Below are 24,294 nucleotides of genomic sequence, written 5' to 3'. Positions count from 1 at the left end.
CCAGGCACATTATCTCGTAGACATCATGATCAAATGTTATTGTTTGCTTTATTATCTCAGTTGGATGGTTGGCTAGTCTAGAATGAAATAGGTTGAAGGCAATACTCTCAGCCTAGAAGTCTGAATGAGGTTCCCATTCAAATGATCCTGATTGTTTGCGGGTGGGGCGGGGTGATTAGTAAACCAACTGAGCTTACACTGCATAGTAAGCGTCTGGATGCCGCACATTTACATCTAACAAGAGACCCCAGAAAACGTGTGTTTCTTAAACCTTATGTTCCGAACAAAAGGCTATCTCAGCAACAGACAATCAGCACTGCATTGCTCCCTGGGATGCGAGCAACACACTCAACTGCACATTTCATTCTTCCTCGGCTCCTACCACCACAAAGCCCCTACTCTCTTCACACTCCTGAGTCCCCAGATTGCTCCATAGAGGGGGGTTGGGAAGGCAGAAGCCTAACGTCTATGCCTGCGCACCAGCCGCCGGCACCGTGGCCCCCCGGGCGCTGCTTTCTCCGGCCCGAGCCGCCTGGGGGAGGTAGGGAGGGGAGGTAGGGAGGGGAGGTAGGGAGGGGTGTCCGCGAGCGCCAGAGGGGACCGCACACCTAGACACTTAGGATTTTATTTATTCACAGGGAGGCGGGGGAGGGGAACTGGGTGAATGCGGATTTTCCCCCCGAAGTTGCCTCTTCTAAGCAGATCAAGTCATTTTCTGGCTGTCGCTGTCGCTGGGGGCCCCGGGGAGGGTGCCGGTGAAGTCTCGGCTCTCGGGACCAGATCCCGTCCCGTGCGCAGAGGGGGTGGGGAAGGGCTGACGGGCCGCAGCTGTCTAGAGGGCCGGGAGCCGGGAGGGAAGGGCCCGCGGGCCGGGGAGCTGCGCGGCTCTGTCGCGGGCCCTCCAAGGCAGGCCCGGGAGCGCAGGGGCCGGCTGGTCACGCGTGGGAAAGAAAGGCCCCTTCCCCCGCTAGGGCGCTGCTCCCCTTTCCCCAGGCTGGGCCGCCCGAGAGTGCGCCCAGGGAGAGCTGCGAGTCCCCGCGCGCGTAATCATGACCTCGGGGCCCCCTCCGGGCCGCGTGAGCGCGTCGGCGAGGCTGGGCGGCCGCCGCGGCCCCGGCCGTGTAACATGACCCGAGCGGCCGGCCGGCCGGCGCGGCGCGGCCATTGAGCACTCCCTGCCCATGAATCTCTGGCGCGTCTCTAGCTCGCTCGCCCGCTCGCCTCCCGCCTCCCTTTCTCCCCCTCCAGCTCCGCGGGCTCCGAGCGCCTCTCCCTCTCCCTGCCGGTCCTCCCGCTGCCCGTCTCTCTCCACTGCCCGCCTCTCGCCACTGCCTCCCGTCTTCTCTCCCTCACGGCAGCCTCCGTCTCTTTCTCCCTCTCTCCTTTGAAAACTGATCTTTGGCTCTTAGTGTGAAAGTGATTTGAATTTGGCTCGGCGGCGCTCTGCGCCTGCGCCCAGCCTCTGGCATGCTGGCTCCTTCCAAGCAGCTGTTTTGGGTTTGAAATTCCAACATGGCAGAGGCTGCAGTCCGTCTTCCCTTCAAAAACTTGGAATGATTTCAAATCATAGGCACCTTCACTTAACCCTAGCTTCCATTCATCAGCAAACACATCGGATCGATGCTACGCTAACCTATCGGGTTCTCTCTCCGCGCGTTCAGGTAAGAGGAGCTTCGTAGTTTTCTACCATCTGCTTAAATTTGTTTTTGTTTTATTTTTAAAGAATATAAATACATACAAGACCTGTAATAAAAAGAGATCTTCGAGTTGTCCTGTAAACATTAAATTCAATTTACACTCGTTTCTATTCTGTACGCCAACCTGCTGTCTAATTTCTCTGTTCAAAGTAGCCCCGAAACATTATAATGCATATTTTTGCTGCTTAATCATTGTAACAATAGTATGGGATTAAGAGTTCGCGATTGCAAGAATCTCGCTTTTCGCTATATTGGGCTTACTTATTACTATCTTTTTACTTCAAAATTGAAAAATAAGAAAGCGGAGCCATAGGGTGGGGCTAGACTTTCTTCGGGAACTAACTTCTAAGTAAATAAGAAGTGTAAATAAGAATCTTGCACACACACAAAAAGTTGAGGTTAAATTACAATCTCGTGGCTGAGGAAACGAGAAAATGTCAGAAGATCGGTTGCAGAAAAATGTAAGCACATCATCTAGGAGGGGGTACAGCGTGGTGGGCGTATTGTTGGCAAGGAACGGGAGAGAAAGATGTATAATTTAATGGTATATACAATCCACTGATCCTATTACCGTCCTCCCCGGAGCTCTTGTTAGTTTCAATGGGAGTGAGTGAAATTGACATGGACTTGCATTCCTGGTCATGTGCTTTTTTTCCTTTCTTTCTTCTCCTGTGATCTGAGATCCCCTTTTTGTTGATGTTGCTTTCCCCCTTAATTATATGCATGTAGGTTAAATGAATACCTGACGAAAGGGCCCACGTTTCAAGGCAGTGACATTTGATAGCTGAGAGGAAAAGTGGCTTTAATGAAAAGCAACCTTTGGAATTCCTGCTTGTGAGAAATCCAATTCAGCTTTTTGTGCTGCCAGCAAGAAATGATCAGTAGCACCAGTGTTTATGGTATGTCAGTTTTGGAATTTACTTCCTTTGCATCTAAATAGGAAAGACAAATGAAATAGCATGATAAAACCATTGAAGACTGCTTGGCGAACAGTTGCTCATGATATAGAATTCCTTTTTTTTTTTTTTTAAATATATGTTTAATGTCACCATGCTCTTTTTCTTTTGCTATCACTTGTTTGTATATTGCAGTTTTGATTAATATATCACCTGAATCCACTTTTATCGGTTTTAGCTGTCATCCAGAAGTTGCATGTTACTAGTAATACACTATATAACTGCTGAAGTCAAATAGTATGTAAATTAGTTAAACTCAGTGTGGGTTTTTTTATTTTCTTGAGGGGGGAGGCTGGGCAAAGGGGAGAGAGCAGGAGTGTTGGGAAAGATTACTAACTAATGAAAGTATATATATATATATATATATATGTATATATATGTACACACACGGGAACAGGACTGGATGGAAATTTTATTTTTCTCAATCTATTAATGCAATTTGACTATCTGCTCTCGATGATTGCACTTTATGGAGTAATCGGTTCTTCAGAGTGTGTTTTTTTTTGGAGGGGACGCTGAGTGAAGAGGTGTCTTTTACATGAAAATAAAAAAATATATATATTTTGATTGCCCAAAGTCCTTGATGCCTTTTAAAGAATAGGGGTAGGTTTTTTTCCCCTTTCCATTGACTTGTCTTTCCTGTCAGCGCTTTTTACTTTTAACTTGTGACAGAATTAAATAATCAGGCACTGAAATTGACTTCATTTGAAATCGCTCTTTCCTCTTTCTTTACCCCCCCCCAAAAAAAAAAAAAAAAAAAAAAAGGTCAGTTAAATGGAGTGAGAGGGGGGTTTTCAATAGCTCTTGTGGCAGTGCCCTGTGTACACTTTGTGATATTCAATTAAGACTGAGAGGGAACACCAACAACAACAAAAAGATGTAAAGTATTTTGCATAACCAAAGGACATGTCCACTTTAAACTGGCTTTTGTTATTGTTGTTGTTCTATTTGTTATATTTACCCCATGACCATTAATTCCTCCTCAAAAGAAAGAAGGAAAGAGAGAATATGAAAAAAGAAATAACAGTGGGGCAAATCTGCCAGGGGTCTGTAGTGTGGCCGTGATCACTGCTCTCTCCTAACACAAATGTGAATCCGAAGAGAGGAACTACAAGACCCTTTGCGCGACATGCACTTCTGTTTGGACCCTGGTGACTATTGAGCTAAATACACACCACACTTACACGATAGGAAGGATCTGATTGAATTTTGCATTTGGAACTTGTTGACTTTGAAGCGATCAATAAGAAGACTGTTTATTTTAGATGCACATAATTTGCCCTGAGAAATGTTTTAAGGAGGAGAGAGCACAGCTTTTTTTCCCCCGGAGCTGTTGGAGCGAATGGGATTGCCAGATGGGCGATTTCCCTCTGTGATGTTAAAGCTGTAATATATATTCAGAGCAGATTGGGCTGCTGCCTGTGATGAGGAGGATATTACATTTATAAATTTTAAATCGGAGCTCGGACAATGTGCTGAGAGCAGAAATTGGATGGTTTGACTGTTCACCGTATTGATACTTAAATGTGATTTCTAGGTAGTACTAATAACAATCCTTGCAATAATTCATAAAAAACATACTGGCATAGGCAGTTATATAATTCATGACATTTAACAGCAGGTTTGAGTGTGTAAATTGCCACCCTCTTAAGTCTCTGCTTACTATTAAATAATAGTCACATAATTCATTTCCCTATGTTTAAATGTCTGATGTGCAAATGATGTTAACTTAGGAGTCTTGTTATCATATATTAGAATTCTAGGTGGGAAAGTTTATATACACGTATATAAAGGAGACACTTGTGTATATGTATAAAGTGGCATTAGTGGCTCCTACTTTCTAATTCTTTACTCTGATTATTTTTAGATTTTGTTTGTCTCAAATGTGTGGCCTAAAGGAACCAGAGCTACAAACCTAAAAGACTAGAAAGTGGGCAAGTGCTCACACTCTGGCAGCTCTGCTGTTGCAAATTAAAAGTGTGTTGTGGCCAGGAAATGAAAGCTACAATGTCTCTTTTGAACAAGTCGTTTATCAAGAGAAACATCTATCAGGGACTGCCTTGTCACATTGATCCTCTAAAAGTTAGTTCTGAGGTGGAAGCTGCTTTGATGTTTTTGATCCTAAATTTAATACAACAGAAAAAAAAAGCAAGGATATTTTGACCAGTATAGATTTTTAAAAATGTTTCTTGGAACCAACAGGATCTATTTATTAGGATTTCACTATGTGTGAAGTTTTCTGGACGTAACAGTTGAAAGGTTGAAGGGGAAATCCCAGACTTTATAAATTGAGGATTGTTAAAATATACGTTTGTAATACATTTAGTGATGGCTGGCTTCTTGGTGCACATGGAATGGACATTTTGAACATAGATTATTCAAAATGAAAATTATTTTGAAAGTGTATTTTGGAAGAATATAAAGAGAGTCAAGAGTTTTTCATTCATTCGAATTTTAGTTATCCTCTTCTCCCTGTCTTTTACTCCTTAATTCTTGCTTCTTATTTTCATTATATTTGTGAAAAATTAGCTTTTATTTGGAAAAGAAACATTGTTTCTACAAAAACCATGTCCCAAAACATGTTTGCATACATCGTCTCTATTGTTTATTAATTGTGCATGTTTATGGTTATCAATATAAACTACATGGACACATAAGTCCTTTGGAATTTCAGCTTAAAAATAGAGGTATCAGATTAAACATGCTATGTATTCTTGAATAATGAATATGTTGTATGCATTATTTAAAATTTAGAAAGTATTGTTAGGAAAATGACTAAGTTGAAAAAAGCATTGTGAAAGCAGTTAGAAGCAGCCTGCTTCATTCTGGGAGGCAAAGATAGGAAAGAAGTGTTCCTTCTTTGAAGCAGAGTTTTTGGATACTTGTCTTACACTGCTGGAGGCAAGTTGTTATTTCATGTGAATCTATCGTCAAATAAATAGGGAAGAGTATGTTGGGAGTTTTGGGAAGTGTAATACTTGCTAATTAATCATGTCTGAAATGAAAGAATCATAGCAGGGTAATAAAGTCTTATTGTTGTTTTCCTGGAAGAGGGTAAGACTTCTGTTTGGAAACCGTATGTGTAAGTTGATTTGCTTTTCTCTTCTAAAAACACAGTTTATAGAGTCTGTTTGGAATTGTTTCAAGAAACACCTTTTTTTTTTTTCTGAAAATGCAGTATTTTTCATTTTTCTATCTGTATTGAATCAGTGAGATTCTTTAAACTGTATCTGATATCTTCTGAGTGAAAGTAGTGGGTTTTATTCTTTCGTTGTATTTAAGACTCCTGCAGCTGAGTTTCCAGGGCTGATATTTTTTTCCTTCCCATAAATAGAAAATGTTTTTTGTTTTGGTTTTTATTCATGTTAGGCAGGAACTTTGAAAACCTTTTTGTAGGTAGTTACTTCTGATAAATATACAAGAGTGCAGAAATTTCATTAATTACTTTTAGATGATACTATAAGAGTGTAACCAGAGGGAAGAAAAGAGGTGGTATTTCTAAGAATCTGTAGAGACCATCTGTATTATGACTTGGCATTTCTAAGATAGTCTAAATATAAACCACCCGAAAAAATATGGGTAATTTCATTATGGGTTAATTCTTTTTTTTCCTGTGCTTCTGGTTGTCACCTTTTAGAAATTAGTATCTTACTCAGTTCATGCCTAGGGACAGATCCACAAAGTTTGAGAGTCTGCATTGTTTTTTCAGAATTTTCATCTCAAGGTGAAGACAGCTATGCTAATACTTCCCTGTTTTTGTTTGTGTGTGTCTGTATGTCTTCAATGATTGCCTAGTTAGGTAATCAGTTGTAATGGTCCAAAATCAGCAGAATTACTAGTTGTATTTGGAACAATTGCAGGCTTTTATGTCTTGAACTTTCTAGTTCTTAGAACCTTGGTTTAATAGATATAAAAAGGTGCTGTTTTACCTTTGATCAACATATTCGTGAGTGCAGATTTCGCATAATACTCTTTGTAAAGTACTACGTTCATTGTTGAAGAGCTAATGCATTTAATTACCAGGAATTTAAATTGATTTATAAATTTTTGATTGGGAGAAACTATTCGGCAGTTTGTTTGAAATATTGACATATGCTACTGATAGATAAACTTGATTAGTCAGCATATCTGCTGTTTTTCTTGCATCATTGATAAACTAGAATAAACAAATGGTACAGAAAATGATGCAAGTTTTAACTCTCAATCAAAAAAACTTATGTGTCTTTCTTTTGAGTTATACAAGACCTAATGTTTTAGTGAAATTGGTTGAACTTAGAAATTATTTGGGGGTACCACTTGGAAGCTTACAAGTCCCCAAATTATTCTGCCTTTCAGCTAACACACACACACACACACACACACACACACACACACACACACACACACACACGGGGAGGGGGAGAGACAGAGAGAGAGAGAGAGAGATTGTACCTACATTTTGTTTATTGAAAATGAAAGAATGTTTTCAACAGACTGCAAATAAATGGCCAGTTTAGCAAGTGCTTTCCATGGTTGGATTTTGTCATTTTCTTTTTTTCCTAAACTTGAATTTTTAACATTAACTTTTTCATTTAACTTCTGGTAGAAATTTTAAGCATAGCTGCTTTGGTATGATTGCTGATTACTGATCCTTTTGATATTTTTGATGTTATAATTTAAATGGCAGTTTTATTTTAGATATGTTTATTTTAAAAAGTAAAATAGTAGAAATAAGGAGTATTCAAGAATATATTCAAAATACATGGTACGTATAAGTTTGAAGCAAATCAAAAGCAAGAGGTATGCCATGTTTTCTTAGGGCCGCACCACAGGTGCTTGCTCAGAAGCGCTGCCTCAGTACCGCACATCCGTAAGTACCTGTTGACAACAGTAGCTAAGAGACTGAGGAGGCAGAAAAGATAGGTGATCAGAAACCATCAAAACACAAGATATCACATGGCACTTTCTTTTAATAATATTTACATATTTAATGCAACAAATCTGCTTGTTGTCTTGTTATTTGAATATTGATACTTTGCTTAACATTGCATATGGTGGGCTGTTGTTTCAGGGTATATCCAAAGCAGTAAATCCAAAGGAGAATTTCAATTTAGATGTATTTATGTTAAATATATGTATAAATGGATATGTTTGCTCATATTTTAGCTCTCATGACTTTCACAATGCATTTATAGTATCACTGCTTCCAATCATTTTTGAAACTGATACATCTTGAAAACAGAATGCATGATTTATTATATGAAGGGCCAAGGTTAAACTTTTTTTTACCCTATAGTTCAGCTTAAGTATTGGTATTTTTGTGTTGGGAAATGTTTTTTAGAAAGTGTGTTTTATTATCTTGGAAAATTTGCTTTTTACTAGGTTTCTGTTCTCATTTTCATAGGATGAGAAGCTTTTTTTCAAACAGTTATTAAGGATATATAATTTACAATAAAGCTTTTTTTTAACTACAGAATATAAAATATAAAATACCTATAAAATGTTTTCTTTTACCCAATTTCATAATGTTAAAAATACCTTTACTTTCCTATAGGTTTTAATTTCTGCTGGTATTTTATATAGTTATTCCATTCTGCTTGTGGATGTATTCCTGGCATGAGAACAGAAACTGCATTTTACTCCATTTTATATATATATATATGTATATATAGTTTTTTTCCGATTTAAGTAATGTTTGCCTTATGTCAACTGGATGCTTTTTAAACAACTGACGATTAAATGCCATCCATATATAAGAGTAAACTAACCTGAGAATCAGTGACTTCTACTTTCATGCATTAGTTCATGATGAAATATTATTCTTGGAAATAGTAACATGCCAAATAACATTTTAAAAGTAGTGCAATGTGAAGCCGTGGATTTCTGTATGTTGTTCTAAACGTTCTGCTTATGTTTTGACTTATCCTCACCATTTACAGACATTTTTACCTTCTTCTAGGACCGGCTGCATAATTTCTGAGGCCCAGTGCAAAATTAAAATGTGAGGTACCTTGTTCAAAAATTAATTTAAAGACAGCAACACAGACCATTAAACAAAATGCAGGGCCCTTTGGGTGTGTGCTTGTGTGTGTGTGCGTGCGTGCGTGTGTGTGTATGTTGGGGGGAGGGGGACTGTGTGCCTGCACAAATGATAGGTCAATGAAGCCAGCCCTGCCTTCACCACCTACAGACTTTTATCTAGGGCCAACTTTGTGGAAGTCACTAGGTTTCCTACTGGAGACTGACTATTCCGCAATGATTCCATGTGCCTCTGCCGAAAAAGATACTACTAAAACTGATGGGAAATAGACCACTAAATATCTCCTCCTTTTTCTATACCTGAACTGGGGATTGAAGTATTTGCTTTTGTCTCGTCTTGCCCTATGTCTTCATATATCTCCTATATATCACGTGAATTTTTGTGTAAATATTCTTAAAAGGAACTTTTTTTTTTTTTAATGAGTTACATGTAGGTACATACTTCAGTATTTATTCCCAGGCTCAGAATAATTAGGTTGGGAGGGTTTCAGTGAGATTTGTAGTTAAAAGCCAAGGAGGTTCTCTATTACCAAGCACAGGCACTGCCCCTCCTAGATTAAGGCACAAGTAAAATGAGGTTTGTTTTTTTTTTAGTATGGAAATCCTATATTATCTAATACAAACTGCTGAGCATTAAAAAAGTGAAAGCATAATCATTGAATGACAAGAAGGAGGGGCAAACCCCCCAAATAACCTTGTTATAATGGTATCAGTATTAATACTTTGACATTACAAAGTGGTATTTTAGCTATATAAACATGTGGTGATAGCTGTGTTAAAGATGAAAAGTAACTCTTTCATGCAGTAACACTAATGTTGCAGTGTGCTATTTTCAAATCCTGGACTCAGTTTCTCAACTTGTATTTCAATACTCACCCCCTGACCCCGAAAATTAGTCATATGACTCCTTTACCCCTTTGGTTTGAACATTCTGTGCTGATAGGTGGACAAAACATTTACATTGTTGCATCCCATAGTACTTATCAATGAGATCGAACTTCATATTGAGATACCTAAAACTGAATTTTGAAGTCAAGTGGCTTTTTCAAATCAAAACTGAGATATGATGGAATGTCCAGCAAGTATGGATCTGAGTGCACTTGAAGTTGCACCATTTATTTTCAAAAGATATTTCTCACATCAGATGACTCTGCCAGGAAGGGAAATATCAAAGGGCTTGGAAAAAGTAACTATTCTTTTATGTAATCCAAGACTGGGGTGAAAGTGGGGGGCTTTAAAGATATTTTTGAGGAAGAAAAAAACTGAACTTATTTTGAATGCCTTGTTAGACTTTGTGGGTAGAAATGCTACGTATGAGACTTTCTAAGAAGAAAAATCTTTGCCCTGTGTAACAACAAGGCATCGCTCTCCACACTGATAGGCACTTTAATAAAAGAAAGCTTAGAAATAACTATTATAACAGTGTCCCATTTAACTAAAAATTTACCCCACAGTTTAGGAACCTTTTTTAAAAAAATTTTATTTAGTTAGTTATTTTTACGAAGGCATTGCAAACTTGAAATATTTTAGTAGGTAGTTAGCCACTATTCATATTTTCTAATGTTCTGTGTTCTATCTATAAATTCTGTACTATAATTTCAATTGGGAGTCTTCATTTCCTGCTTTACTCCTATACTTTGGAATGTCGTATTTTCATTTTAAATGTTTGCTTTAAAAATGATCAAACTAAGAATCTGGATAAATAAGTGGCAATATAGAATATTGTTATGCCAAAAATAGCTTTTTTATTTTTCGTGTGTTAATTTCTTTTCCCTTTCCATTTCAAATTGAAGATTGTAAACTTTCTCTTAGATCGTATACCTCAATGATGCTAAATTATAAATCTTAATTAGGTATGATTCACTGATTTTAATCTTACAAGATAAATTATCCTGAGTAGGATTAAAAGGTCCCCTTAAGATTGAAGGCATTTTCATTATAATCCCCATTTTCAGATCAAGCAAATACTATGAAATAAACAGTACTATTATCCTTTTATGCTTAATAGTTCATACTTTTCAATTAAAGTATATGGATAAAGAAATAAGGCTATAGATATGGCATTCTTATTGTTTGCAAACTAAGTGCTTTTGATAAATTTTACTGCTAGGAATTACGTGGATCTAAGGGAATCTTTTAAATGAAAATTGCACTTTTGATTATCTAAATGGAATATGTTCTTGTGCGTGTGCATAGATATCTTTCTTTGTGAAGGTATTGATGTCAGGGACACTTTTGGTATTTCTTGATGAGTAATTAGGTTAAGGGGGTTAGTTAGAAAATGTATCCTTTCCTGGAAATGAAAAATTACATTCAAGCAGAGGTAAAAGAATAAAACACATTCTTGACTTTAAGTACTTAAAAAGATATTTTATGAGTCATTTTTGAAGAATAATACCCAATATGTAACTTGTTAAGAATAATCGCCATTTTTGCTTTCTAAAGCACATCTATATTAACATTGACTTTCTGTTCATGCCTTGCAAATCTGGAGTCAATTTTAGGCCCAACTTACAAAAGATGTGGGTCTTACTCCCCCTGCCCTTATCGTGGTATCCTATGCCAGTAGTGTCAATACAAAGTTCTCTTTTAAAGAGAGATTTTCATTTGCATTATTCAGAAGATTAAGCAGGATTTTTGGGGAGGGAAATACTGATAGGACCCAAATGTAGACATTGGGACCCCAAATGACCTGAATCCTTGTCAGACAAACTGGGAGGAAAAAATATTACCAGCTTTGCAGTTTTATATGCCTATATGAACAGTGCTTTTTCTTTTTCTGAGAAGATTTTAAACCTACTATGAATATAATAAGTGTTACCTAATTGGAAAAATATGTTTTCTATAATTCTAACAGTACTAATCAACCAATCATCCGTATGAATTTACTCATGGATGGTAAGAGAGTAGAATTTTATTCAGAAATAGATGTTCAGGTAGAACAGCTATCTCTTTAGAAAAAGTAAAAATTGTACATAAGCAAAATTCTTTTGAGAATTTTTTTAAAACATGGGTGTTAAATCTCCATCAATAACATTCTTGGCAGTTAAAGTATTATAAATATTTAACACTGAAAGCTTTTTATTATATTTTGTTCTTTAATACATCTCTAAATGAGTGTATGCAGTGCAATAATGCCTTTTTTGTTTATTTATTTATTTTTTTTAATTTTTGTCTTGTTTTATTTTAGCATCAAAGTAAAAAGAGCTTATGGGTAAACTATTTGGTACTATTGATTTTTAAAGATATCTAGTAAGGACAGTACAACATATAGTATAGGTTTGTGTATAATGATGGGTAAAAATCTATAGTTTTACCACCATGTAATGACAGATCCTTGAAAATTTACCCTGCTACACCAAAATGCCACAACCACTAAGATGGGAGGTGTTGCTCATATATGAATGGAATATACATGTATACTTAAATACATATTTAAATACATATTGTCTGTATTTTCTAACCACAGCCTGCTGATGTCCTTTGCTTAGGGCTAGAGGTAAAATGTTTTCTGCTATTTTGCTATTTGAATATTCACCAAGAACCTCTCTATCTCAGCCATCTTCCTACCTACCTAGCTATGTACCGTTTTGAAGAGCTGTTATTTTTCTTTTCTTTTTTGATAATTATCTGCAAGGCTGGTTATTACTTGATAAGCTGGATAACAAAATTTCATTTCAGCCACTGGAATATGATATTTAGATCATGAGCGGTAGTTTGAATTAATTAAGAGGATAATGTTAGGCTATATATTAGGGAAAAGTAAAACAACATTTGCTGCCAAGGACAACCTACCTTTTTCATGAAAGACAATATGTAGGAATAGGGGAAGTGGCCACAAGTTTGAGAAAGTCATTGAGGCAAGGCTAAGGTTAAAGACTGTTTTCATGTGGTTGTTACTCAAAATGATATTGGAAATTTTATAAATTAAATCTGAATATTAATTTTGTAAAATAAACCTTATCACTTATTAAGAATCATTGACCAGTACTCAGTAAATAGCATGTAGCACTATTTTAACAAATTATATTCTCCATTTTAGGAACAACTAATTCTATGTCAAATCCTGACTATATGGGATTTGTGAGTACGCAAATTAAAAGAACTATTCTCATTTTTCTACCCGCAATTTTAAAAGTGTGGAAACATATATATGCCTTTAAAGATGGTTCAAATTATTCTGAGACTCTTTTTTTTCTCTCTCAACATACTCAAGTTGTTTAGGCCACAAATGAAGTGACAGAAGAAAATTCATGGAAGGTGGAGGTACATCTCTTTTAAGACTTCTTTTGGAAACTAATGTATTTATTGCCATTATGGAAGTTCAAATCATTGAAGGAGTTAATACTTTGAATTGATTTTAGAAAAATTTGATGTCAAATTTTGTATCAACTCAGTAAATGCTAGCTGTAACTTTATGACCAAACAAAAACCCAAAACAAACAAACAAACAAAAAACAATAAAAAAGTTTTGCCAAAGCCCTACACCAGATCAGTTACATGAAATTTTAAGCTCCCAGATGACTCTAATGTAAACCAAACGTTTACACATCTCAGGAGATCTTAAACTTTTCACCTTTAAAAAAATATCATTCTTCCTGGTTTGAAGTTATGAAAATAAAGATATCTATTCAGAACTGAATATACTAATGACATATACAGATAGCTCATCATCTGGCGGAAGTTCAACAGCCTATCTAGACTTCTGAAAACATTTCTACCGGGCCTGTAAGAACACCTCAGTAAAATGAGAATGATGAAGGACAGTGTCAGCTGAAGCCCATGGTCTATCATTTTGTTGCCTTGGGTAAGCCATTCAACCTCTCTGAGCCTTAGTTTTTAGTTTACTTTTTTATAAAAGAAGAGATGATTGAGGTGATCCGATGACTGTTAAGATTTCTTGCAGTTTTGTATACTCCATGAACGCTTTGTCATGGACTAGTAAACTCAAGTAACTTGGACCCTTGCTAGTGGCTTAAAAGTTGCAAAATATTTTCGTTTCTTGTAAAAAAGCTCCAGAAATTATCTTGGAAACAATGTAGAAAGCTCAAGGACCATTTATTACTTTGTTAAGCCCATCAGAAGAGATGATAAGCATTCATTAAATACGCTTATTAATTGGTTGCATGCAAAAGTGTCAGCAATTCTAATATCTTAAGAGTTGATGGGTACTAGTTAGCTAATGCTTTTCTCCTGTAAGAGATTTCAATAGAGTGGCAACCAGATTAACTTAAGCAGTGGAGTTAGGGACCCCAAATCCTTAAAATATTTAGTATGAAAGTGGATTTTTATCAAACTGAAAGCAATACCTTTTTTCCTGTACTTTATTAGCAACTAGTCTTTGTTCACCTTCTTTTCACTTCCTGACATGTGCTTCTCCACTTGTTGAAATTCTACTAGGACTTTTGTATCCAGGTCAGATGTTGCATCATCTGTGAAGACTTCTTTGAGGCACCCTAATTAGGATTGATTTTGACATCTACTTACTTGTCCCTTAGAACATTTGAAATATCTCCTTTAGATCACTTACCATCATCTTTCTCCTAGATTGCTAGGCATTTGTGTTTCTGTAAATTATGAAACTGTAAATTCCTTGAGAGCAGACACATCTAATTCATTTTTATTTTTAATCTCTTCAACATGTGTTTATAAGACCTATAATACATATTCAATATATGTTTGGTGAATTGAATTGATAAAAGCATAGGAGACTATCACTTGGTTAGTATCTTATTAATCTTACTTTAAAAAATTGAAATATGCTATTAAAATATTTAAAGAATAGATCTTTGAAAATTGTATATTTCATTTAAAAATTGAAACTTCTATATTCTTTATGTAATGTTATTACCAAAGAAAGACTTTATAACCCTGAAAAATAGTTTTATAATTATATACTTTAAAAGGAGCTTAGAGTCATTAATTCTATTTTTGTATCTCTAGATAGGAGAGCATTGAAACTCTTTTATAAAAAAGTTATTATGCTATCTTTAAAATCTTATAAAACATAAATCTTTACCTACTTTTATTATAGGTATAGCAGATAGCTTTAAATCACTATTTTCTTTTGAAATAGTTTTTTCTCATGTGTTTGCAGTCAGAAAAATTTGAGGGTACAGAATTATAAAATATTAGACTTTGAGACTTCTAGATTCACTTCTTACCAATGTAGAGTTGACTGACAGCTACTCTGCTTGTAGTTGAACGTGGGAAATAAGTACCTCCTAAAGCATTTCTTTCTATTTTGTCCTTTGTCTGATAAATAGGCAGTTGCAAATATGTGCCCTATCAGTACTCAAGACAGATTTCCTGAGAAATATGATGATATTGGGTGGTAAAATGTGAGATGCAAACTAGTCGATCTGCAATTGATATGATAACTTAATTCATGAATGTTTTTGGTTAACATTTTAATTGGCCCCTTTCTCTAACTAAACAGTGTCTATTAATTTAATTTGTGCTGAATACCTGGCAGTAAACAATTTAGCTGGGATTCCAACAAATAACTCTGTCTTTTAGGGGTTCAGTAGTAGCTTTACCAATTGGGTTTGTGTGCTTGTGGAAGGGTCAGTTACTTTCTCAAATCTGCCATGAATGTTACAATAAATAGCATTATAGTATTTCTAAGGCAAATTCAGTTTGATCAAATGCTAAATTGTAAAGAGTTAGGCAATAGTATTTGACAAGATTTCTACTTTACATTTGTGTTTTTTAACCTAAAGATGTACCAGAGAAAAGCATTTGCTCACATTGCTTCATCAAAGAACCCAGAAAAAAAACAAAGATCCTATTGTCATTCTTTTAAAAACACATTTTTTACTAAGAAAACCTATAACCTTTATTGAAAGCTCACTCGTTTTCTTCCAGTTTGGGCTCTTGAGAGCTGAAAAGTTCTAGATGCTATCTTACCACTTCATATTGAAATCTAGGTTGATGTCATACACTCTATGTAGAGGAAAGTATCTGCAGTGCTGATTGTTGAACCTGAATTGTTACAGAGTTGTGCCATTTAGTGAGCTATAATGGACAAATGTTGCTTAGTTAGTTGTATAAAAACACTGCATCTTCAGCAAAGAGCTCTACTAGTACAGTGTACTGTAGGTAGAATAGTAAAGATTGTGAAACAATATGTTAGAAGTAGCAAAAGCATTTTTGCAATTTGACTACAACAGTGAAGACCCATGTGTTTAGTTCTTTTGTTAAATAGACTCCTCTGGTTTTCTAGAAATCATTCTATATACTTCAAGTAAGATAAAATTGTTAAAATGTAAATTAAAGCCATCAGATTGAGAGTAAAGACCACAAATTATAAAGCCTTATAGTGGTAGCTTGCCAATAACCAAATAAAATCTAGGAAATATTTAAAAGATAGAGGCTTAAAATTCTACTTGGTTTATAATCAGGAAGTTGTGGAGTTTTAAACTAATAAAAATATTCATGAGAATTACTTACCTATACAATGCCACCCAAATTTTCCTTTACCCTTCTGGTAGAGGAAAATTGGCTGATTCCTCTCTGCTAGTAATCATGTAAGTTGACGGCCACACACTATGAGCCATGGTCAAACGTCAGTGGTTAATTGTTTATTTTGTTGCCTGCCCTCTTTCACTCCTTTCTTCTTCCCTCCCTTCCTTTTTATTTATTTATTTATTTGCCCCTATATGCATAGTTGGCAGCTGTCAGTAATTGAATTTTTAGCTAGATCCAGACATGGCAATTACTGAAAAATGTGAAACTATATTTGTCCTCTTGGCCTAAGATCTGAAATAAAAGATAAAATTATTTCAGGTCAATACGTCTACATATGTACATGTACCTGTGCGTGCGTGTGTGCATGCGTGCGTGTGTGTGTGTGTGTTTGTGTATTTATTCAGTAGAGCAATCTGTCTTTGCAACAAATGACAGTGTTGAAAGCTCTTTCATTCTGAATGGACCAGTTCATAGCTCCATACAGACACCATCTAAGTGAACCAATTTAAATATCTTTCCAGATTCTTAACTAAGTGGTACAAGTCTGTCTTGGAGGCGGCACTTATTTGTCCCTTAGGGGTTAGGTTTGGTTTGATACTCAGTTGAAGTGTCAGTAAACAAGATTTATGAGAAATTAATTAGAACTAAAATTGAAGACAGATATTGAGGTCCAAGTTTACCCTAAAATGGCTTAAATATATTTGTCCTATATGCATGAAAAGAATGTTTTCTAATGGACTCTTTTGATTAGAATAGAAACTAATCACAAATAAACATCTATAATGTGCTCTCGTGATACAATTGTTTTCATTCAGTGGTCGGCCACGCCTTCTTTTAGCCCTGTCTTTGTCCAAGGTTTAGTTTAGCCATGCATATGTCCTTGAAGATAGGTAGCATCTTTCACAAGATTTTGTACAAGTGAAATCAGATACGAGTTTTTATTGCAGAATCAAGCTTACAAACGTTTTTCTTTAAAGACATTTTTAATAGAAACAGTAAGGTATAAATCATTTAAGCAATTACCTGGACATTGTGGAAATGGGGCTTGGCTTACTCTGTAGCCCCAGATGTTTCCAGATTCCAGTAATAACCTGGTCCAGATATTTACAGCTTAATTTTCTGTGCATGTGTACTTGTCCACAAATGGCTCCTATTTCCCATTTTCTGTTGGACAACTGGGCTACTTAGAGGTAAAAAAAAAAAGTGATTTTAGCTTGGGTGATGACAAGCGTTAATGTTTATAATAAGTTGATTCTAGAAACTTTGATCACTTAAAAATATATAGAGGCTAAATTTTAGAGGATTTTATACTAAGAAATAAATTGTTCAAATGCATTTTGTTTTATGGTTGGGAATGAAGTTAATAACCTCACTGCATCCCTCGAAATTTTAGTCTCGATGTGCTACGCGATCAAAGTGACTCTTTGGTTTTTTAAAAAAATGCATATTCTGACACTGGTTGGGTTATCATGCAGGCTGCTAGTTTTTCTTTGCATCACTACCCTACAGGTTTTCCTCTTCTTACTAGAAACTAAACAAATGGAAAATAATCATTGGTAACCATCTGCTGTGCAGAAATTTTACATATAGCAGTTAACTCTATTTTAGAAAACAAGACCAAATGAGTGCATTATACTGTTGCCAGTAAATAGCAGCAAGCACTAGAGTATTCCTTTGGACAAGGCAGGCACACACGGAGCCAGCATTTTGTTATGGGAAATCAGTTGGTTGGGTTGTGGGGCTGAGTGTGCCTAGAAATTTACTTGTATGTTCGTGTCTGTGTGCCTATGTCTGTGCATTTATTGCTGATGTGAAGAAAGTGGTTGCTTCCTCTCTGCCTTCTCCTTATGTCTCCCTTCTTACCACCATAATTCCAGTCACGTAAATCAATGTAATGTAGATGTAAATAAATCAATTCAATCACATCATCCTAAATCTTTTTATTCACTTAAGGAATAAACTTGAAATCTATAAAGTTAGACAGATTAAAGATTTGTAAAAGTATGTAGGCTTCAGATTGGAATCGTGGTTTTCTTCACTGTACATGTTATAATGACTAGTAGCTAGCCAGTGCATCTTTAAATTATTATCTTGTCCTGTCTTCTGCCTAAAAAAAACCTTAACAGGAAATTGGATTGAATATATGTACAAAAGATATTGACAGGCAATGACTATTCCTATAGCTGCTGTTGAAGTATGGATGCTATATTGAGGGTAGACATATAATGGAATAGACAGAAATAAGCGGTTAGAAAGAATTTATTCAAATGGACCAGGTAAGGCATGTTTTTATAGTTATCCATATAATCTGTAATCTTTCTCACTTGCTCTCTCTGTCTTATATATATAATCTGTTTATTATATCAATATACTTAGACACTCGAAACATATAATCTCTCTCTTGCTCTCTAACTTTCACTTATTTGATACTGGGATTTTGCCATATAGCAAGAAAAGTTGTTTAAAATGGGCAGTATATTGAGTTCAAAGGACCCATACAGTTCATAAATTCTCTGGTGTCTACTGGATTTTTCATCAGGGAGACTTCCAATAAAAATGATCTATTTTAGAAATAATATTGTTTAGTAGGTTGAAATGTGGTGTAATAAAATTAGACCTTCAGTCTTCTAAAGTTACTACTTAGATGGCACCCTTGGGATGGTAAAATGGCTGTATAAGCAGATGAATCAGACAGTTCCACTGATGGGTACATTTGTCAGTCTCTGTTACAGATATAATATATTCTTATATCTGTAATCCTGACACTGTTACATCCAAATGAAATCAACATGAGGTTGTCATCTTTAAGCAAATATGTTAAGTGTTGTCTTTTGTGCTTTGGATTTGAAAGAAAGGGGCCCAGGGGAGGCAGCATCATGCAAATGGAACAAATCCCATTTCTTCTGAGCTGTGCTGTTTTTCCCCTCCATGGCAGCTGGCTGTGTTATCTTTGTGTGTTTCTCTGAGTGCTGACAATTCTTTCAGTGATCTAAGTTAGGGCACATTAGAAAGTGGAAGCAGCTGTCTGTCGCTATACTGAGAGACGTGTTTGCTCTACTGCAAAGATGAAGGACCATGAATCCTTGACACACTCTCCCCCCTCCCCCCTGTACTTTCCAACATGATCAACATTCAGACGCACAGATTGTCTGCTTGGACAGTTTTTTGTTCTGACTGACAGCATCTGGCATAGACAAATTTAAAAATACATAGCATGCCATGCTTGGAATTGGAACATCCCTTTTTTATTAATCTTCTCATTTAAACCATTCATTTACATTTCAAGAAAGGTTACAGCTTGATATGGTTGAAACGTTGATTTTTAAATGAATAACCTTCTAATGAAATGTCTTGAATGAGTACCAAGCAGCTAGTGTTCATTAAAAATTACACCCGATTAACATGGCCTTGAAAGCCTGAGAGGAAAGGGATTTCTTATTGTTTTAATCCACAATGCAGTCAGTGTTTACCTTTCTGGCACAAAGCGAATAGAAATGATGCCTGTACTTGCAACACTTCTGATATTGAACACAACTATGATATCACCCTTAAGCTGACAAAAACACTTGGTCTTCTTTAATCAGCTTTCTTTCCCTCTGAAAGCCCTCAGAGGGGTTAAATTTTTTTAAAAACGTTACTGAAATACACTTCTCTCAAATGTCCCACCCCTCCATCACCCCAAAATGCTATGTCTCTATGCCCACATCAGAAAAAGAAAAAGCTTCTGTTTTCAAGTGGAAGAGTAGTAGAAAACCCTTTTAGGTTAAACGCTTCCCCTGACCCTAGGATGGTGGATATACATTCATTTGTTTGCATTACTTTACTAATAAAACACAACAGTGCAAAAATTGCTCTCTTTCTCTGCCTCACTCACCCCCACACACATTCACATTTCTTACCCATTCTCAATTCCATCTGAGCAACACGCCTAGCATTCATGTAAAAATAATATGAAAATTGACCATATCAGTCAGTCTTTGGACTTTGAGTCCAGGGGTGGAGGTAGGAATATGCAGAGGATAATTCTCCTTTTATCATGTATTTTAGACTTTTCATATCACTGCAGATTTTAGCTGTAACTACTCAATCCAAGGGTAGCTTCATTATTAAATAGTTCTAAGGGGTGTTTGGAGAAGGCAGGTGGTGCAAAATTTTAAGAGAAAATACATTCAAGTGCTGGACAGTAAATATGTAAAGCAATGTACTGCATAACTTGGAAAAACAGGCTTCAGAGGGAAGTTCAATTAACAGTTGTAAGCAGAAGAGGTGACGTATTTCTTCAGCACATGTAAGAGGTCACTTGCTTTAGGATAAATTTTGACAAATTCTGGAGAGAAATAAATGCTGAAATAAAAATGAAAACAGCTTACAATTTTATATCAAAGGCACTTTTAATTTTTGAAAATGATAGGGGAAAATGACAGGATTTTATTCCATGGATTATATATGATTACTTTTTATATTTTGCTAATATGTAAATTATACACTTATTTTACTTAAACTGTTTATTTAAACAAACAAAATCTTAGAAATGAACATTATCTTTGAATCTGGAGTCAGTTTATCTACCCACCCCTCAACCCAGATCCCGGCTCTATAAATTTAAGGTAGACATGATTTGGTTGCTGTTTTTCTTTTCTTTTTTTCCTAAGAAGCTAATGGCAGGGAATCCAATTTGAGTGGATCTAGTTCCAGTGTTTTGGTTGCTAGTAAATGTTTTATAATCAACATTTTTAAATATAAATTACATCCTTTGTTATTTTCCATTTTGATTTTTTTTTAATGACCAGTTTTTAAAGGTAGTGCCAATGTGCATATGTAAGCAAACTGGGAATGGGTTAAAGTACCCAATTCCCTTGTGTAAAAAGCCAGGTTTAGCAGTAATGCTTTTAATCTGGACTAGTAGAAGATTCAGGAGCATCCATAGATCTGCTCCAGTAATTACCATACCCCAAGTGGCACTGGAAGAGACATTTGCCTAAAAACTTGATGTCTTCATTACGCTGTTTACATTTTAATTAGAAACATGAAAATTACTGATTCATACAGACAACTATAGTTTAAGTGGTTTCGTTCACCATCCAATAAATCATAAAAAAACCCACAGTTGGCATAAATAGTTTACTAGGAATCATTCATGGAAATAATGTGTTGGCACTATAAGCTGCTTAAAATATGTTTTTATTTTACCAGAGGTAGAATTTGCATATAAATTAGAGAATGGCATTTTAAGTTGACAGTCATTTATGCAGAATACCACCCACATACAAATACATATAGGGGTGTATGTGTATACTTTCTTTGAGTTTATAGGTTTTTGCAGTATTGTGGATGTAGATATATACCCAGCCCCAGCCTATCAGTTTTTAAAATGCGTGTCCTCTTTTAAAGTCCTTTCAGAAATGCTGTGGGTATTCTAATGCATATCCACAAACATCTTTTATCTGTTGGGCAGTATCAGCTTGTAAAAAAGGAAAATGTTTATTTCTTGTATGTGTATGTCTGGAAAAGGAGTTGCTGTTTCATTAGCTCATTCATTCCCTCTTTCCTCTCTCTTCCATTCATTCTCCCCTAACTTTTCATGTACCTGTCAATGCTGCTGCCCTAAAACCGCTCCCACTCAGAGCGTCTGGACTGAAGCAGGGTGGCTGTCAGGGTCCATTCCTGAGTCAGCAGCACGTCCATTGCCTGAATCTTGCGACAGTCACTCATCCAGTTTTTCCCTCCCCAGGGGACAGGCGTCTTCCTCATCAGCAAGGAGGAATGACCCTTCTGCCTGACATACTCAAAATCCCGAATCTCCCCACAGTGGTGTGTGAGTTCAAATCCCCCCTCCTGGAAGCAGGGCTGGGACTCTAGCTAATGACTCCAAGATACAGAGGGTCAACACACTGGTGAGCTTGGGTACTGAGGCATTGTGCGAGCTGAGTTGTATATTTTCCCCATAACTGCAGACTCCTCTCTTTCTCCTCTCCCCTCCCCAAACCCTTTATTATAGATCAACATTATGCAAAAGTGAACCAGGCATAGCCACACACATTCTAAACTATTTTCCTTTTCTTTATCTTTGTTAGAAAGTTATTGGTCATGGCTGAAGGAGGCTCTGTTATTTTTTGTTTGTTTATTGTTGTTTGGTTGAAAGGAAGCACACAATGAATGAACATTTACATTATCTCAGTGTAAAATTCACATTTTAGGGCCATTGGCTGTAGATAAAAATGAATTGGAAAAATATTACATGGGAGAAAGAGTATATGCATAAATTTTTAATTTGGAATGCTATAGTGGTCATTGTTTTAAGCTTTTGGATGTGAATGATTATGCTAAAACTCACACTAACTGCCTGATGTGATTTCTGGGAATTAATGGGTATAAGATTAATTCTCATGAAGCTGCTTTAGATGGCAAATTTTGTGCTTCAATTCTACATCTTTTGGTTTGCCTTTTGTAAGTTCTAGAGAATTGCTAAAGTTTGAAGATGCTAATCAGTTATTTTTAGTGGCCCACAATATTTAAGATTTTAATGGAAAGTCACTAGGATCAGTTTCATGGTAGTCCAGGTAATTGATCTAGGTAATCAGACCAGGAGTTTAAAAAACAGTAACTAGTACTTTGCATTTGCCAGGCAGAATTCCTGAACAGGTTAGTTAGGGTAGTAGTGGAATTCATGGGCATATGCTCATTGGTTTGCTTTGCATTTCCTCTTTTTTGGGGGAGGTGAGGCAGGGCACTTACCAGGTTTCTGTACTTCCTAGATGTGATTAGACACAATAGCCGACATCTGTAAGGACAGAAACATGCTGCTTACTTGTACACACGGCAAAATTCTAATAGTTCTGTGCAGTCTGGTAAATCCTGTCTGCTTTATGCAGTGTGGCCTGAAACAGTTATGTGGTGAGGGAATGCTGGCTGCTGGCCAGCCATTGACTATGAAATCCTGGGTACCTGAGAGCTTATCAGTTCTTTTGCTTTGTAAAAGAAAAAAGTGATGAAAATGTTGGTAAACTGCCATGAAGGTTTAAGGCTTCTGGAACAAGGAGCCGTGTAATCAGATTGGAAAATGGAGCTTGAGATTCTCTGCATGGAGAGCAGCCGTCTGTGGACCCCGTGAGCTGCTGTGCAAGTGCCCGAGCTGACCACTTTGTTAGCAAATCAGCTTGTTTGCTGCAGCAGCAGGGTGGAAAAGACCAGAGCTTGTGATGGTATGTAACGGAGGGAGAGCTCTTGCATGGCACATCTAATCAGCTTGCAATTAGCTCAGGCTCTACAATCACCTTCTTAATTTTCTCCCCCCCCACCCCCACTTTGTGTTAATACTGTGCACTTTAAACAATTAAGGAAGGGAAATAATCCTTCAAGCAAATCAAAACCATCCTTTAATTTTATCACCCTGCTGAAAAAGTATCAGGTGGTCCACTGGTCCTCATCAGATGCTGGAAATTCTCCGGCTCGCTGTAGCATAGAGAGGGGCTTTAACCAACTGATTTTTAGGATAATCTTTCAGATAACTTGGCAAGGGGGAGAAGAAAATGGTACATCATTTAAACTAAAATTGAAGTTAAAATTGATGTGAAGGGAGATTACAAATGCCTTTTGGTTTACATGCAGTAGTAAATGTCTTTTGGTTTATATACAGTGGTGCCTCTGTTTTATATTTTTAATAACCAGAGGCAGGCTGTGTGTGTATGTGTGTGTGTGTGGTGTGTGTGTGTGTGAAAGAGAGGCAGCTGTGTGTGTATATCTCATATATAAAATCCTTTATGCTGCTGTTTATTTAGGCATTTCTATACAGCACCTTTCTGAGGACTCTGATGACATAGCTACTTGTACTGATAATTCCACTACTTCACCTTTACCGAACTTGATTCACTAAGGTTTAACAGAACAAGGATATCATTGCTGATCATATATGTTACTTGTTAGTCCTATAAAATAAAATTCAGATCCTGTAGGAGAGAGGTGAGAAGAGCAAAACATAGATTTGCAAAATCTGTGTAACAGTTTTGATATTTTACTATATTTAAGGGCAGTGACTTCTATAATAGGACGTAAATAAGATACCAATTTACATAAACAAAATAAACCTTCTAATAAATATTACTTAAGCTACTTTTCCTCATCCCAAAGCTTTTGCTAAAATACTATCCATTTGA

General features: G+C 36.4%; 1 protein-coding gene across 2 annotated transcripts in view; it reads left to right on the top strand.

Moving 5' to 3' along the window:
* Positions 1–1,122: 1,122 nt before the first annotated feature.
* Positions 1,123–24,294, top strand: part of FIGN (fidgetin, microtubule severing factor) — a 134,172-nt gene continuing 111,000 nt past the window's right edge. The window contains exons 1-2 of one of the 2 annotated variants that reach the window (XM_017548078.2): positions 1,123–1,661; positions 2,427–2,596. In XM_017548078.2, coding sequence (XP_017403567.1) covers positions 2,572–2,596 — 25 coding nt within the window. In that variant the 5' untranslated portion in view covers positions 1,123–1,661; positions 2,427–2,571. The remainder of the gene's footprint in view (positions 1,662–2,426; positions 2,597–24,294) is intronic. The other variant, XM_017548084.2, reaches the window with a different exon arrangement.

This window comes from Cebus imitator, unplaced genomic scaffold (genome assembly GCF_001604975.1).
Source record: "Cebus imitator isolate Cc_AM_T3 unplaced genomic scaffold, Cebus_imitator-1.0 Scaffold10, whole genome shotgun sequence".
In the NCBI taxonomy this organism is placed as follows: Eukaryota; Metazoa; Chordata; class Mammalia; order Primates; family Cebidae; genus Cebus; species Cebus imitator.
The sequence above is the reverse complement of the archived record's forward strand: the minus strand, read 5'-3'. Positions and strand labels throughout refer to the sequence as shown.